The sequence below is a fragment of the Chlorocebus sabaeus genome, chromosome 2 (genome assembly GCF_047675955.1).
Source record: "Chlorocebus sabaeus isolate Y175 chromosome 2, mChlSab1.0.hap1, whole genome shotgun sequence".
In the NCBI taxonomy this organism is placed as follows: domain Eukaryota; kingdom Metazoa; phylum Chordata; class Mammalia; order Primates; family Cercopithecidae; genus Chlorocebus; species Chlorocebus sabaeus.
Window position 1 is genome coordinate 73,295,124 of NC_132905.1, and position 17,273 is coordinate 73,312,396.

Consider the following 17,273-nt stretch of genomic DNA (forward strand, 5'->3'; position numbering starts at 1 on the left):
CAGAGCAAGACTCCATCTCAAAAAAAAAAAAAAAAAAAAATTATTTTCCAACTCAGACGAATAACCTGGAAGAAAATTTTAATTCACCATCAAGAAGACATTCTTTTTGGTGGCACTCTTGATAGAAGAGCAAAGAAAATTTTCAATTTTAGAAAAAAACATTTGATATGATTAGACTCAGGAGGTCATGTGAATTTCAGCCAACTGTGCCATTTTTTAAAGCCACAGGATATGGTGATGTTTTTCAAATGTACTTGGGTATGGAGGGTCAATAAATAAATAAAATAGAATGTGGAAATATATTTTTAAGTGCTTGATGTCTGATTTTCCTCCTCAGAAACTTGTCTGGATGGATAAGATTATTCTAACATTGGGCATCTGTAAGTCATGCCCAATATTTACTTAGGGAAAAAAGGCTATAATTCCGTTGTATAACTCTTAATCTGTGAAAACAATAATTTATAATATTAATAATCATGAATGAAGAAGGGAGAGTTTCAAATCTTGTTTTTTTTTTTTTAACTCCCAACCTGATTTCTGAAGAGTTTCTAATCTTAGCCTTAAAAGTATTGACATTTCTTTTTTCTTTTTTTCTTTTGAGACAGTGTCTTGCTCTGTTGCTCAGGCTGGAATGCAGTGGTGTCACCTCAGCTCAGTACAACCTCTGCCTCTTGGGTTCAGGTGATTCTCCTGCCTCAGCCTCCCAAGTAGCTGGGATTACAGGTGCACACCACCGTGCCTAGCTAGTTTTTGTATTTTTGGTAGAGACCGGCTTTCACCATGTTGGCCAGGCTGGTCTTGAACTCTTGACCTCAGGTGATCCACCCACCTTGGCCTCCCAAAGTGCTGGGATTATAGGCATCAGTCATCTTGCCCAGCCTGAGTTGATTTTTAATTACATAATTAATACAGGAGTATGTTGTCCTTGTATAAAATAAAATCTTACAGATAAGGTTTAATTTCTTTTGACTGTAACTCATAACCCTGATCTCTTTTCTTGCCACTTTTTCCCACAAAAATTAACTACAATGATCACACTGGTATGTTTTCTTGAAGATCTTTATTCTCTGTATTATTATTATTATTATTATTATTATTATTATTATTATTATTTGAGATGGAGTCTCACTTTGTTGCCCAGGCTGAAGTGCAGAGGCGCGATCTTGGCTCACTGTAACCTCCATCTCCTGGGTTCAAGCAATTCTCCTGCCTCAGCCTCCCTAGTAGCTGGAATTAGAGCCGCTTGCCACTATGCCCAGCTAATTTTTGTATTTTAGTGGTGACAGGTTTTCACCATGTTGGCCCGGCTGGTCTTGAACTCCTGATGTAATCCACCCACCTCAGCCTCCCTAAGTGCTGGGATTACAGGTGTGAGCCACCACACCCGGCCTATTCTCTGTATTTATATTATATATATGCATAAATATATATATATTATTGTGTTGTGGGTTTTAAAAACACAAATGATATCATACTGTATGTATTACTTGGTATTTGCTTTTTACTTAAGAATGTGTTTTATAATTCTTCCTATATATGTACAGATAAACCTTATTCTTCTTAAATGCTGCCTAATAGCCTATTGAATACATATAATTTATTTAGCCATTCTCCAATATATAAGCATAGGTTGCTTACAATTATCTTCCTATTATAAAGTTTTTGTGAACATCCATCTCTGTGTGTGACTTTTTTTTTTTTTTGAGACAGAGTCTGCTCTGTCACCCAGGCTGGAGTGCAGTGGCACGATCTCAGCTCACTGCAACATTCACCTCCCGGGTTCGAGAGATTCTTGTGCCTCAGCCTCCCAAGTAGCTGGGATTACAGGAGCCTGCCATCAGGCCCAGCTAATTTTTGTATTTTTAGTAGAGACGGGGTTTTGCCATGTTGGCCAGGCTGGTCTCGAACACCTGACATCAGGCGATCCACCTGCCTCGGCCTCCCAAAGTGCTAGGATTACAGACGTGAGCCACTACACCCGACTTTTGTGTGCATTTTAAAATTAGGGTCCAGTCGGGAAAACAGAAATCACATTAGTTATTAAGAAGTATTTTAATATGGGAAATTGGTCAAAAGGAATTATAAAAGGTAACAGGTAATCACTGGAGGTAGCAGCTACCATTCTTAGAGCTAGGAAAGGATGAACAAAAGAAGTGGTTGGAGTCATCAGAACCTAAAAGCTTGGAGGAGGGTCCTGAACACCTTAGTTCAGGCCTATGAAGAATGTAGAGAGGGTAATGGCTGGCTGTTGCTGGATCTCTGGAGCTCAAAGAAGGGATCCCACGGTGTTGGGGCTCAAACTCCTGAGGAGGTGGCTCAAACATTGGCTATCTCAGGAGCTCAAGGGAGGGGCTCCATGAAGGTAGAATTCAGATCTCCGAGGAGAGCACTGACTGCTGCTGTGATCGGTAAGGGGTGCAATAAGGCTGATTTGTGATTGTTGGAAAAAGGATGGAGATTAAAACCACCTGCTGGCTAAAGCAATTGCTCCTGCCACGGTAAAAGGCAGCTGCTGCTGGCATGACGCTCACAGAATGGAGCAAGTCCCTTCTTCCTCTTGCCTTTGTTTCCCTCTAGTTCGCCCTGTTGGTGAAGTCTAGCAGAAGCGCCCCAGTAACATGGAGTGAGTATAAAAGGGTGACTGCGTGGACAAGAAACAATAATCAGCACACATTTACTTGTTTCTCTAGTGCGATTCTGAGTCGCACAATCTCTAGGTTACAGGATTCGTACATTTCAAATTTTAATAGAGATTTCCACATTATACTCTTTTAAACTGCACGTAACAGTTTCAATATGAATAAAAGGGGACGGGGGGGTAGATTTACAGAGAATATTGCCTAGAGCAGTAATCAAATTTTAACAAGACTTGGGAATACCGTCAAAATTCAGGGTCTGATTCAGGAGTTCCGAGGGGCCCGAGCTGGCCTAGTCTAACAAACGCCCAGGTGATACTGATGATTGCATCATGTTGGAAGTCTAACACATTCCCATCTTCCCACAGCCTCTACCATGACATTCTATTGCTACCCTTATGTGAACCGCCCCTCTGGTAATTCATGCTAGTTTCCTACCCGCTAAGCAAGGAACAAACCTAGCCTCTGAAAGTGGGGAAGACAGGAATTGGCGCCACGGGTCCAATGCTTGGCTTGCTATTGGCCAGGAATGACATCACTCAGACAGGCGTGGCTTTAACTGTGACGTGTCCGGCGGCGGATGGTCAGGGACACAGCGGGAGGCGGGAGCGGAAGTGGGGCAGCAAATGGACAGAGTGGGTGGTGGAAAAGGGCCCGGGGGAAGTTATTACAGGGAGTCCTCTTCCGGCGCCAGAGGCCGGAAGTTGTGTCCCGGACGAGTCAACTGGGGTCTGAGAGCTCAGAATACAGGTGCAACCGCGACCATGGGCGGGAAGAACAAGCAGCGAACTAAAGGGAACCTGAGGGTGAGTGGGGGGTGGCTCGGTCGACCCGGGAGCCTCGCTTCGAGGCGGCTGGCACCGCCCAGCGCGTTGCTGGAGGGTGTGTGGAGCGCCGCTGTGGGGAGGCGTGCTTTTGCGTGTCGAGTGTGACCTCTCTGTTGTGTGTGCGTCCCTGAGGGCGGTTTGGGTTATCTCTGAGCAGACTGGGGAATCGTGAGAGAAAAGATGTACCATGCCAGAGCTGTCCCCATCCGAGCACACACCCACAATATTCATGAAGAAATGATAATGTGTCAGGTTCACTGGAAGGTGATCTGGCCGAGGTAGAGGCTTGGTTGGGGGAGGGCGGCGCTAGGAAGAAGGAGAGTTGGGAGGATGTTAAAGTGAACCCACTGTGGAGGTTACCGCTGATTGTGCCTCTCCTTTGGGCTTCTCCTAAGCTAAAGCTCTTAGGATGGTATATTTGGTTTCTGGACTGCCTGTTACCCCTTTCCATCTGCAGTACCATCTTCAACTCCCTCCTCTTGGCTTACTTCATCCAGCCACACTGATCTCTTCACTGTGCCTTGACCTTACCTGGCCGGCTCCCAACGCTCTGGAGGCTCCAAACTTTGCTCTCGACACCTCAGTGAGGTTTTCCATGATCACCGTTTTGCAGCCCTTCCCCACTCCCTGTTCTTCCTACTTTGTTTTAAACGCCATTGTATTTATGACATTTATTGTCTTAGTTTACTAGGATGTAAGTATTTTGAAAGTAAATGTTTTTATCCTCGGAGCCTAGAACAGAGACTGGCACCTAATAGGCGCTCACTAAGTACTTGTTTAAAGACGACCTTAAAGTGGATTCGTGTAAAACTACACGATGAGGGGTTTTGTAATGGTATTTTTTTTATGGTGTTGGATTTATTATAGCACAGTCCAATTTTATGAGAATGCTTTTTTTCCTGTTTCTGATATAGTTAATTCTAGTGATTTCAATGTCACATTTTCTTAGATCTGTCACTTAATCTGTTTTGGAAGATAATAACAGTATTAGCAATTATAGCAACCTATTGTGTTACTGTTCTAAGCACTTTACTTGCATGCTCATTTAATATTTTTTATTTAAATTTTCTCAATGTTTTATATTTGAAAAGTTCTTATGAGGAAAAGTTGCGAGAATGTTAGAGTGACATCCCATATACTCTACCTAGATTCACCAGTTGCTAATACTTAGTTGCATTTGCTTTCTTTCTGTTAATTTATATATTTTGCTGAACTGTATGAGAGTTAGCTGCAGAAGTCGGGACTCTTAACTCCTAAATACATCAGCATGTATCTTCTAAAAACAATGCCATTTTTCTAGCCTGCAGCAATTATAATAATGGTTATAGCATGCAGAAACTGTGACTTTTGTGTAATACTGTAATCCAGGATACAGCCTTGTATTTAGACTTCTGTAGTTATCCCAATAATGTTCTCTCTTTTTTTTCTTTTCTTTTTTTTTTTGTAAGACAGGGTTGCTCTGTCTCCAAACCTGGAGTGCGGTGGTATGATCACGGCCCACTGCAGTGTCAACTTCTTGGGCCCAAGAGATCGATCCTCCCACCTCAGCCTCCTTAATAGCTAGGACTCTTGGCTAATTTTTTTTTTTTTTTTTTCAGGACAAAGTCTTGCTGTGTTACCCAGGCTGGAGTGCAGAGGCGTGAACGGGGCTCACTGCAATCTCCACCTCTCGGGTTCAAGTGATCCTCCTAGCTTAGCCTTTCCAGTAGCTAGGACTACAGGCACAGGCCATCATGGCTAGCTAATTTTTGTATTTTTTGTAGGGACAGTTTCGCTATGTTGCCCAGGCTGGTACTTTTTTTAAAAAAGATAAACCATTTTAACATTTGAGATCCAGTCAAGGATCACTCATTCCATTTAGTTACCATTTGGGTTTCTTTGATCTGGACAGTTTCTCAGTACTGTTTAAGCGGGGAGAGGAGTGTCTTTTTTAACAACATTTGGAAGAGCCTGGGCCATTTGTTTGATTAATTCAGATTCATCTAGTAGTTTCCTTATGATTAGATTCAGGCTAAACAATTTTTAGAAGGAATTCTTCATAGATGATGAGACTTTCTCAGTGCATCACACCGGGGCACTTCGTACCCGTTTGTCCCCTTATTGGTGGTATTTGTTTAATTACTTGGTTAAGGTGTTGTCTGTTATAAAGTTATCTTTTTCCATTGGCCAATAACAAATAATATGTTAGTTTGAAACTGTGAAATGTCCTGTTCTTCCACAAACTTTCACCTAATGGTTTGAGCACTCTTTGATTCTTGCTGGAATCAGTTATTACGATGGTGATTTAAAAACTTATGCTTAATTATGAAAACAATCCAAGTAATGAATTAATTACTCATATCTCATTTTAAGTGTGATGAAACTGAGGTTTAGAGAAATTAGCTTGCCTAAGCTCATGTAGACAGGAAGTTGTGGAGTTGGAATGTTAACTTTAATGTGGCAAAGTCTTCAGTAGAAGACTTTGATACTGGATTTCAGGTGTTCAGAGATAATAGACAGATGTCCGCTGTTCTTGAACTATTAGTTTGATGATACAGACACATATGTAAGCAAATATTATAATATATTAAAGAATTATGATGCAGGTATTAGAAGAAAGAATGTGGGAGAATGGAAGAGACTGGAGGAAGGCAAGTGTTGCAAACATGAGTTTGAAAGATGAGTAGGAGTTTGTCAGGCAATGAAAAGAAAGGAAGACTTTTCAGGTAGAGAGAAAAGATTATATAAAGATCGAATTGCGAAAGGCCATCACATAGATAACTTTTTTTTTTTTGAGACAGAGTCTCGGATCACTGCAACCTCCACTTCCCAGGTTCAAGCAATTTTCTTGCCTCAGCCTCTCAAGTAGCTGGGATTACAGGCGTGTACCATCACACCCGGCTAATTTTTTGTATTTTTAGTAGAGACAGGGTTTTGCTATGTTGGCCAGACTGGTCTCGAACTCCTGGCCTGAAGTGATCCGCCCAGCTGTCCGCTCGGCCTCCCAAAGTGCTGGGATTACAGGTGTGAGCCACCATGCCTTGCCTCAGAGAACTTCGAATTTGATTTGGTACTAGGGCATGAATGATGACAGCATAATTTGGAGAAGGGAGAAGGAAGTGGGGCAAGGGAAGGAAAGAGCGGCAGGAGATAAGACTGGGAAAAGTTGAGGTTAGATGGTGAAAGATTTTGTAAGTCTTCCTTGGTTTGGTTTTTAAACTGTAGACTCAGGATTGCCACCACAAATACCTCCAGAAGGTAGGCATGAAAGAATATAGACAAAAGTAGGCATAGTCCCAAAAAAAAAAAAAGTGCCATAAATAGAATTGTTTCTTAATTTTTATTGAACTATGGGTGTAGCTTTTAACATACAAAGATCATAAGAGTAACTATATTTTAAATTTAAAGTAGACATTTAAAAAAGTGCATTTAAAAGTAACAAGTTACTTAAATTGGAGCCTGGAAATTTGATACCTTCTCTTTTGTCCCTAGTTATCACTTTTAATTCTGTTATTTCAGCCTCAACTCCTTTAGATTTTAGCAATAATTAGTTTTTTATTGTGTTTTGTAATAAAACTGTTTACACATGAGACTGTAGAAAATTCTGATATCCAAGAGTCATCATATTTAGTTTTTAGAATTATAATTCACTAACTACTTCCTTTGTGGCTCTTTATTCATGTACCAATATTGAAAAAGGTGAATTGAATAATTAATTCATTTTAATAAACTTAACAAATAGAGAACAGCTGCTTTGCCTGTGGAGTAGCCATTCTTTTATTCTTTTATTTATTTATTTTTTAAATGGAATTTCATTCTTTTTGCTGAGGCTGGAGTGCAGTGGTGCGATCTCGACTCACTGCAACCTCTGCCTCCCGGGTTCAACCAATTCTCCTGCCTCAGCCTCCCAAGTAGCTGGGATTAAAGGCATGTGCCACTACGCCTGGCTAATTTTGTATTTTTAGTAGACACAGGGTTTCACCATGTTGGCCAGGCTGGTCTTGAACTCCTGACCTCAGGTGATCTACCCTCCTCTGCCTCCCAAAGTGCTGGGATTACAGGCATGAACTACCATGCCTGACCTGTTTTCTTAGTAAACTTACTTTCACTTAAAAAAAAAATAGAGAACCTTTTTTGGAATTAGTCTTAAATGCTACAGATTGAAAAAAAATGTAATGCAGGCCATCATTTTCTTTCTTGTTCACTCAATTCAGTTTAGGAAGTAGACCAGATTATTCCTTGTCAAGTGAGTTTTCCAAACACACTTTTGCTAGGTATTAGCAATTTTTTTTTTTTTTTTTTTTTTTTTTTGAGACAGAGTCTTGCTCTGTTGCCCTGGGTGGAGTCTTGGCTCACTGCAACATCAGTCTCCAGGTTCAAGCGATTCTCATGACTCAGCCTCCTGAGTGCTGGGATTACAGGCACACACTACCACGCCTGGCTAATTTTTGTGTTTTTAGTAGAGACAAGGTTTTGCCATATCGCCATATCGCCCAGGCTGGTTTCGAACTCCAGGGCTCAAGTGATCCACACGCCTTGGCCTTCCAAAGTGTTGGGATTACAGGCATGAGCCACCTTGCCTGGCCGGTATGAGCAATTTGAATCACACATTTGGATAACTGTTGGCAAGCATCCTTATAGAGAAATAAGAAATAGATGAGTTTAGATGGGTTGTGATGTCAGCTTGGTGGTCAAACTGAAGCATTTTCTGTTTAGCTGACAGTAAGTTAATTTCTTTCAGCAGTTCAAATATTTTCTTTCTCTGTATCAACTAACCTCCTTTTAGTAGAAGACTACTATATTGTGTATCAGTCAAACAAAGCACTGACTGTGATTGAAAACAAAGGAGTCTGTATTATAGATTGACCATTGTATTGATTTTTATGGTTGTAATAATGTAATTTTAGCCCAAAGAGTTTAGGCTAGGCTTTGGAATATATGGAAATGAGTGTGTCCACCCTCAAGGAACTCCCAGTCTAGAGGCAGCTATCATTAGACCTGGGCCATTGTGATTGCTTAATAAATATTTGTTCAATTAATGGGTGAATGAAAGGATGGGTTCTATTTATGAGTTAATTTTACATCTTTACATAGTATACATATGTGTATACATACTATTTATATGAAAGTTGGAAATAAAAAAATTCATAAAACAGCATTTATGAAAATTTTGCTACTTGTGATACATTCTGATTTTAAAAGTTTTAGTCAATTTCTTTAAAATTCTGTCACGGTCCATTATATTGATATCATGAGCCACTAATGGATTGTATCTATGGTTTACAAAACATTCTAACGTTTAGGAAACAGAATAATTTCTAGGATCGGTATTGATGGATTCTTGGGAACAAAACCATTAATCTTTGGGGAATTTTGCAATAGATGAAATTTTAGGCTAGGAAAAAATAAAATAAAAGCTCATTCTGACCATGGGAATAGCCAAGGAATTATAAAGTTAAGTTTTGAACCCTTCCTGGACTCTGACTTTTTTCCTCCGTAATTTTCTTATCAGCCATCAAACAGTGGCCGAGCTGCAGAACTCCTTGCCAAAGAACAGGGAACAGTGCCTGGATTTATTGGTTTTGGAACATCTCAGAGTGACCTAGGCTATGTTCCTGCTATTCAAGGAGCTGAAGAAATTGACAGTCTTGTAGATTCTGATTTCCGAATGGTGCTGCGGAAGCTTTCAAAGAAAGATGTCACCACAAAATTAAAAGCAAGTTTTCTTGTTTTCATAAAAATTATCAAGAAAATCCCTTTGCTAAAACAAAAGTCATTAGCATGTTTTATGTAAAGAAAAATGAACAATTGCTAAGTTCTTTTATAATTGTACTTTTTTCTGTCACACAGTCTTAAACTTAGTTGATATTTATTTTCTAGGTTGTAAATTAGTTTGTTACACTGAACTTTTTAAAACTGCTTTAGAATTTTGGCTGTATAATTTTTCCCGTTAGGAAATGTAACTTTGACCTTGTAACTTTAAATGAGGTATTTTTTGTTTGTAGATGTTTTATTTTTTAAAAAACAACTGAAGAGTTTCTACCATAGTAGTCTGTGAAGGAGCTCTTCAAACTAGTCTCATATGGCATAAACAGAAATAGTGTATTCTCCTATTACATAAAATAGACAAAGCTTCCAGAACAGAATAATTAATAGCCAGTATTATGGTTGTTAATCCTAATGAGGTTAATAATGACTTACTTTTAGGCTATGCAGGAATTTGGAACCATGTGTACAGAGAGAGACACAGAAACTGTGAAAGGAGTTCTTCCATATTGGCCAAGAATTTTTTGCAAAATTTCACTTGTAAGTATTAAAACTTTGCTAGTTTATTTCTGTTGTATATTTTTTGGTTGGAGTCATGGAGACTCTCAAATTTATAATGTTGATTTTTTGGTGAGGGTTATTAAATGTTATGTCAGCATTGTTTTGCAGATTGAATTGTTAACACTTCAGAAGAGTGTGGATATAAAAAAAGAGGTTGGGGCCTGGTATGGTGGCTCATGTGTGTAATCCCAGCACTTTGGGAGGCTAAGATGGGCAGATCACTTGAGGTCAGGAGTTCGAGACCAGCCTGCCCAACATGGTGAAACCCTGTCTCTACTAAAAATACAAAAATTAGCCGAGTGTGGTGGTGGATGCCTGTAATCCTAGCTACTTGGGAGGCTGAGGCAGAAGAATCGCTTGAACCCGGGGACGGAGGTTGCAGTGAGCTAAGATTGAACCACTGCACTCCAGCCTGGATAATAGAGCAATACAACATCTTTAAAAAAAAAAAAAAAAGATTGGATTGTGTCAGGTTAAGAAGAACATTTAGGAAGTCTGTTTTCAGAAATTAGATTGTTACTAGAGAATTACCCTGGTGCTTTCCAGTTTTAATAAATTTTGATGATTTTATTCTTTGTATATTTGCTGCAGAAGAATGAGAGTGAGTTGTTTAATTATTCAAGACCCAACTTTTTTTTTTTTTTTAATTGAGATGGAGTCTCATTCTGTCACTCAGGCTGGAGTGCAGTGGCGCGATCTCTGTTCACTGCAACCTTGTCTCCTGGGTTCAAGTGATTCTCCTGCCTCAGGCTCCTGAGTAGCTGGGATTACAGGTGTGTGCCACCATGCCCTGCTAATTTTTTGTATTTTTAGTAGAGACAGGGTTTCACCATGTTGCCCAGGCTGGTCTTGAACTCCTGATTGCAAATAATCCACCTGCCTCGGCCACCGAAAGTACTGGGATTATAGGCGTGAACCACCAGGCTCGGCCTCAAGGCCCAACTTTGAATCTGTCTTGAATACAATCCTATCTCATTGGGAGAAGGGGAGAAAGAAAAATTAATTATTTTATATAGTTTCTGATTTAAAAACCTCGAAGTTATTGATTTAAAAAAATGATTTCAGTTTAGCTTAACGCATAGGTGAATTCTTGATAATGGGTCATTATAGCATATCCAGAAGTGTCTGTGATTGTTTTTATGGGCTAGAGCTATTTTAAATCACATTTATATTTTTAATAGGATCATGACCGTCGGGTCCGAGAAGCCACACAACAAGCTTTTGAAAAACTTATCCTTAAAGTAAAGAAACAGTTGGCTCCCTACTTAAAAAGTTTAATGGGATATTGGCTAATGGCTCAATGTGATACTTATACACCGGCTGCGTTTGCAGCAAAAGATGCATTTGAAGCGGCTTTTCCTCCAAGCAAGCAACCTGAAGCCATAGCATTTTGTAAGGATGAAATTACAAGTGTAAGTTCTGGAATTATTCTGAATCTTTTTTTTTTTATTTTAAGTATTTAACGGTTATAAGCATAATGACAGCTTTTTTACTTGGGATTGTAGGGGAATGAGTAAGTATAATATTTCCAACTGAAGGCTGAGCACAGTGGCTCACGCCTGTGATCCCAGCACTTTGGGAGGGTGAGGTGGGAGGATCACGAGGTCAGGAGATCGAGACCATCCTGGTTAACACAGTGAAACCCCGTCTTTACTAAAAATACAAAAAAATTAGCCAGGCGTGGTGGTGGGTGCCTGTAGTCCCAGCTACTTGGGAGGCTGAGGCAGGAGAATGGTGTGAACCCAGGAGGCGAAGCTTGTAGTGAGCCAAGATCGTGCCACTGCAGTCCATCCAGCCTGGGTGACAGAGCAAGACTCCATCTCAAAAAAAATAATTAAAATAAAATAAAATAAATATTTCCAACTGAAGATTGCCATTTTAAAATTCTGTTTAGTAAAATTGACCATTTTGGATCTTTAACAAAATTAACATTTTGGATTGGATCTTTCTACAGTATTTAAATTTTCCATTTTAATTTTGAAGTCTTAATTACATTTTTAAAAAGTAGACATGTTTTATATAATCTAAACAAATAATATATCTAAAAATAAATCTAAAATTACTTTCTCTCATGTTTCCATGATCAATATATATATATAGATCTACCTTAGTGTCTTTTTATTGGATCTCTGGTATTACTATACATGGATGTACTATAGTTTATTTAACTCTTTTTATATTAAAGTACATTTGGATTTTTTTTCCAATTTTTATCATAACAAATGCTACTTCAGTAAACATTTTTAAGTAGATCTCTTCATACCTTTGTGGGAGTAATACTTACTAGAACTTCTAGTAAGCATATGTTGGGCCAAAGTATAAGAACATTAAAAATTTTTATAGATAATGATAAATGGCCCTTCAAGGCCAAGTAAATTTATACTCCCATTATCAGATGAAGTTTCTCCACACTGGGCCAATGCTTTTGCCATAACTTTCTCATAAAAAGTTATCAGCCATACCTGTTTGTGGCTTTCAGTGTGTCTGTTTCTAGTAGTGTCTCATTTCTTCCCCCTTCATTTGGTATTCCCGGTATATGCACTAGAAAAACCAGACAACAAAGTTGTTAGAATTATATTGAGAAATAAAAGCAGATGAAGTAGGAGTGAGGAGGGAATTGATAATTTTTAAATCTTTGCTTGCATTTATTCCCTTATTTAGTACTCCTATGTTTCCACAACACCCTGTGTATAACCCTGCTTAAACATGTCCTTCTGACCCTCTCTCCCCACTTTCCTTTTTCCTTTCAATTAGCCGTCCTCCCTGTGGCTCACCATTACAATTTAAGTTCAGATTTCTTGTCTTGACATACAAGGCTCTGCATGATCAGGTCCCTGCTTACCTATCTAATCTCTTCACCCAGCATCCCCCAACATGTTACTTTTTTTTTTTTTTTTTTTGAGATGGAGTCTCTCTGCTGCCCAGGTTGGAGTGCAATGGTGCAATCTCGGCTCACTGCAACCTCTGCCTCCCGGATTCAAGTGATTCTCCTGCCGTGCCTTAGCCTCCTGAGTAGCTGGGATTACAGGCGCCCACCACCACGCCCGATTGATTTTTGTATTTTTAGTAGAGACGGGGTTTCACTACGTTGGCCAGGCTGGTCTCGAACTCCTGACCTCATGATCCACCCGCCTCGGCCTCCCAAAGTGCTGGGATTACAGGCGTGAACCACCACGTCCAGCCTCCCGACACATTACTTGATTCTAGTACCCCATTTAGGTTCTTCCATTCTTCATTTCTCAGGTGTACCAAGTGTATTTTTCTAGGGAGAGGGTTTGTAGCTTTAATCATATGCTCAAATGGAGTTCTCTAACCCATCTGTAACTTAAGAATCATTGGTTGATTTAAAATGCCAAGTCATAAATGTTACAAGAGTGAAGTGTCATGAGTTTGGACACTAAGAGCTTTAGGAAATGAATTTTGAGACAACTAATTTGGCTCTTCATGGGCTTTAAAAAATAAATTTGTTCTTGGCTTTGTCATGGATGGATAACTGATTATTGAACATATGGGTTATTTCTTCCATTTTAGTTTCCCTTTAGTTGGCTATGTCACAGTTTGTTATGGCTATTGGCGTTGAACTGTCTCAAATTCCAAACCCATGTATTAGAGAGGAGTTAGGCAAATGAAAATAAAAATGTCAGCATTATAGATAGTATATCGTACTGTCTATAAGACATGGGCTCTGGGTCACACCATTAGTTCTAGTCCCACTCTGCCATCAGCTAGCAACTAGGTGTGTGACCTTGGGCAAGTTTCTGTGCCTTCATTTCGTAATCTATAAAGCAGGAATTAACTTGTACTTCATGGAGTTAAGAGGATTAATTTAGTTAATGCCTAAAATGTGCTCAAAGCTATACCTGGCACATGCAAAAGCTCAATAAGTGTTAGTTATTGTTACTGCACTTATTTATGCTGATAAAGCAGTTCCTGGAACAATGGACTCTCTTGCATTACATCCCAGGAGGAAACAGACTTCTCCACATTTGAAAACCTCATACCTTCCTCTGTGATGGAGCAGAGCACAATGTATGGCGTTCTTTGTGGGCAAGCAGGCTTACAGAAAGAGGGGAGGGGAAAGCAGAGCCTAATTTCTCTCCCAGATTCACATTCACTTCATTGCTGTGTGCAAGATAATTGGAGGAACAAGTGGTCAGGAGTATTTATAGTTGCGTGGGGAAGAGGTATCTATCCTTTTTATTCCAACAGCAGCTAACCTTGGGAATTGATAGGGAAAGAAAAATTGGTAAAATTCATACCTTTCAGTTTTGCTATTTGATTCTTCTCTTAGGTAAGATGAGGTTTATGGGGATTTTTAAAATGGATTTTATTTAACTAGGCTCTGTCTGTTCACCATTGACAATTCAATAAAACCAAAGGCTTTGGTATTTTACCCCCTTTGTAGGTGCTGCAGGATCATCTTATAAAAGAAACACCTGATACACTCAGTGACCCGCAGTAAGTTGTATTATTTCATTGTAACTCATGTTAAGGATTTATTTCACTCATAAGTAATCAGATGATTTCAATGTGACTTTTTTTTTTGAGACAGAGTCTCACCCTGTCACCCAGGCTGCATTGCAGTGATTCAATCTCAGCTCACTGCAACCTCCGTCTTCTGGGTTCAAGTGATTCTCATGCCTCAGTCTCCCGAGTAGCTGGGATTACAGGCATGCACCACTGCACCTGGCTAATTTTTTTGTATTTTTCATAGAGTCGGGGTTTTACCTTGTTGGTCAGGCTAGTCTTGTACTTGTGGCCTCAAGTGATCCGCCTGCCTTGGCCTCCCAAAGTGTTGGGATTACAAGCATGAGCCACTGGACCCGGCCCAATGTGACATTTTTAAAAAGAAGGAATAATATATGTAGAGATGAAAATAATATAATGCTATATGTGAGATGCTGTATTAAGTGCTTTTACTTGCAAGCTGTCCTGCTATTTAACTTGAATTATCTGGGAGCTACACATTTGGTTGTATTAGAAAGAGATATTTGTATATGTTTCCTGCATTTACTTTTTGACAGTTGTAAGAGGAAGTAGTTTAAGGTCTGGTTGAACATAGTTGAAGAATATAAATAGTTCTGTTGAAAGAGTAGTAAAGTATTTTGTTTACTTTTGTATTCTAATTAAAGTTTTAAGAGTCCTTGAGGGAAAATAGTCTTAGATGGCTTGATATCCATTCCCTGGGATCACCCTTGTACATGCTACTAAGAACAGTATACTTTCTCACTTATCGCAAGCCTTGGCTTTTCATCTACTTTCACTTTGTATTAGTAGTAAAGTATGTGATTAAATTTCTTTGTATGTTTACATTTTGAGGGTCATTAGCACAGGGGAAATAGAAGATAGAAATAAAGCACCTTTGGTACATACTTAATGATAAAATGTTTTAAAATGGAACTACCAGATATATAGTTTGGCTTATTCTAAATTTGTTAATATATTTATTTTGTTTTATATCAAGAACTGTTCCAGAGGAAGAAAGAGAAGCTAAATTCTACCGGGTTGTAACTTGTTCCTTATTGGCATTAAAGAAACTGCTTTGCCTTTTACCTGATAATGAACTTGATTCTCTGGAGGAGAAATTTAAGTCTCTTTTATCACAGAATAAGTTTTGGAAGTATGGAAAGCACAGCGTACCTCAGGTATATTAATCTTTTTTATCTTAAGACATTTCTCTGATTCCTTAGCCCCATCTTCTTAGTTTATGTTTTATGTTTATTGTTTATATTTAGAACTCTGCAAGCGCATCTCTGTGGTAGGCCATTCATTTGCTGAATTACTTCTCTTACTAGAATGTTACTCTGTTTTTACTTTTTTATTTAGTTTGGGCCTCAGATTCAGAATTATCAGTATGAATTACCATACTCCTTTGTTCATAGCACCTTAAAATTGGTGTGTGCAAGTCTCTTCTCATTTAATGTATTTATTTTTTCCCTTTTGTCCATCTCTCCATTCTCTACTTTCACTGGCTGACTGCTCTACTATGTTTAATATATGTGCTTTTGTTTGTGCAGTTGATTCTCGTCATTCGTAGTAGTTACGTTCTATAAACTCATCATGAATACTGACTCAGTCAATACTGAGGCATTGCCCTTACGGCAAATACAAGGTTAGGTTATTGTGAGCCTCTATTCACAGCATTTTTGTCAGTTGATAACTGATATAACCAGTACGTAACCTTGTTTTATGTGTGTTTCTGTTTAAAGCCACCTTTTTTCATAGCTGTTATTGATTCATTATCATTGAACTCACGGCCAAGAGCACTAAAACTCATGCCTGGATAAAGCATATCTAACACATATTTTCTTTGGAAGGCACATCACAGCATTCTTGTGCTTAGATACAATAGACAGCACTTCAGTTCTGCTGCTTGGAGGCCATTTAAAACATGAAATCACCAATCAAAAGCACAAAAATTTGAGAAAATACTGTGAAAAGGACACTTTTTTACAGTATGAGAACTGAAATAAGGGAATGTTGCCTTGTTCAGCCTCAGCTGGGAATGTGCACGTGGGTGACTCAGATTTTCTGCCATTCTATGCATGTCCACAAATGACTGCAAGACACTGCAAGTTTTTGTTGTTGTTGTTGTTGTTTTTGTTTTTCCAGACAGAGTTTCGCTCTTGTCACCCAGGCTGGAGTACAATGGCGCAATCTAGGCTCACTGCAACCTCCGCCTCCTGGGTTCAAGTGATTCTCCTGCCTCAGCCTCCCAAGTAGCTGGGATTACAGGCGCCTGCCACCATGCCTGGCTAATTTTTTAATATTTTTAGTAGAGACGGAGTTTCACCTTGTTGGCCAGGCTGGTCTCAAAACTCCTAACCTCAGATGATCCACCCGCCATGGCCCCCCAAAGTGCTGGGATTACAGGCGTGAGCCACCACACCCGGCCTAAGACACTGCAAGTTTTGATTTTGGGGTTACAAATACATTTTAGCAAGTAGGTGAATTGGCAAATATGGGATTTGTGAGGATTGACTGTATTTTTTAAAAATGTGCTTTTGTGTGTGCTTGAGTTTTTAATTCACATAAATAGTACTGTGTTATATTTTATTCCATTTATTTTTATTTATTGCTTTTAAAAAACGATCCCTCATGTTCCTATATGTACAACTGATCCATGACTTCTACCTGCCTTGTAGTATTCAGAAGTTTGCATGTACCTATGTGTTTAGCCTGCCCATTCCTCCAGTGATTGATCCTGATTGCCTCCAACTCTTTGCCTTCACGAGTAATGCAGCAATGAACATCTTCATTCATGTGTCCTTGGATCTTAAGAAACTGTCGGAATTGCTGAGTCAGTAAAGTGTGTGCATACCTAATTTCCTAAAATAGCGCCAGATTGCTCTCCTGAATGGCTGCGTTACTCTGGACTCAACCATCATACATGATGACTCCTATACTGCATAATCTTATCTTCTAGCCTTTACTAGGCAACATTCAGCTGCTTAATTTTTCATTAGCCTAATAGGAATTCAGGTGATACCTCTCTTTAATTGGA

At 39.2% G+C, this 17,273-nt stretch overlaps 1 protein-coding gene across 3 annotated transcripts in view; it reads left to right on the top strand.

Annotated features, from left to right (window-relative positions):
• The first annotated feature begins 3,300 nt into the window (after nt 1-3,300).
• The window catches only part of LTN1 (listerin E3 ubiquitin protein ligase 1), a 66,900-nt gene continuing 52,927 nt past the window's right edge, over nt 3,301-17,273 (top strand). For 2 of the 3 annotated variants that reach the window (XM_007965762.3, XM_073009961.1), the window contains exons 1-6: nt 3,301-3,442; nt 8,955-9,158; nt 9,650-9,748; nt 10,951-11,181; nt 14,175-14,227; nt 15,234-15,414. In XM_007965762.3, the coding sequence (XP_007963953.3) occupies nt 3,401-3,442; nt 8,955-9,158; nt 9,650-9,748; nt 10,951-11,181; nt 14,175-14,227; nt 15,234-15,414 (810 nt within the window). In that variant the 5' untranslated portion in view covers nt 3,301-3,400. The remainder of the gene's footprint in view (nt 3,443-8,954; nt 9,159-9,649; nt 9,749-10,950; nt 11,182-14,174; nt 14,228-15,233; nt 15,415-17,273) is intronic. The other variant, XM_007965753.3, reaches the window with a different exon arrangement.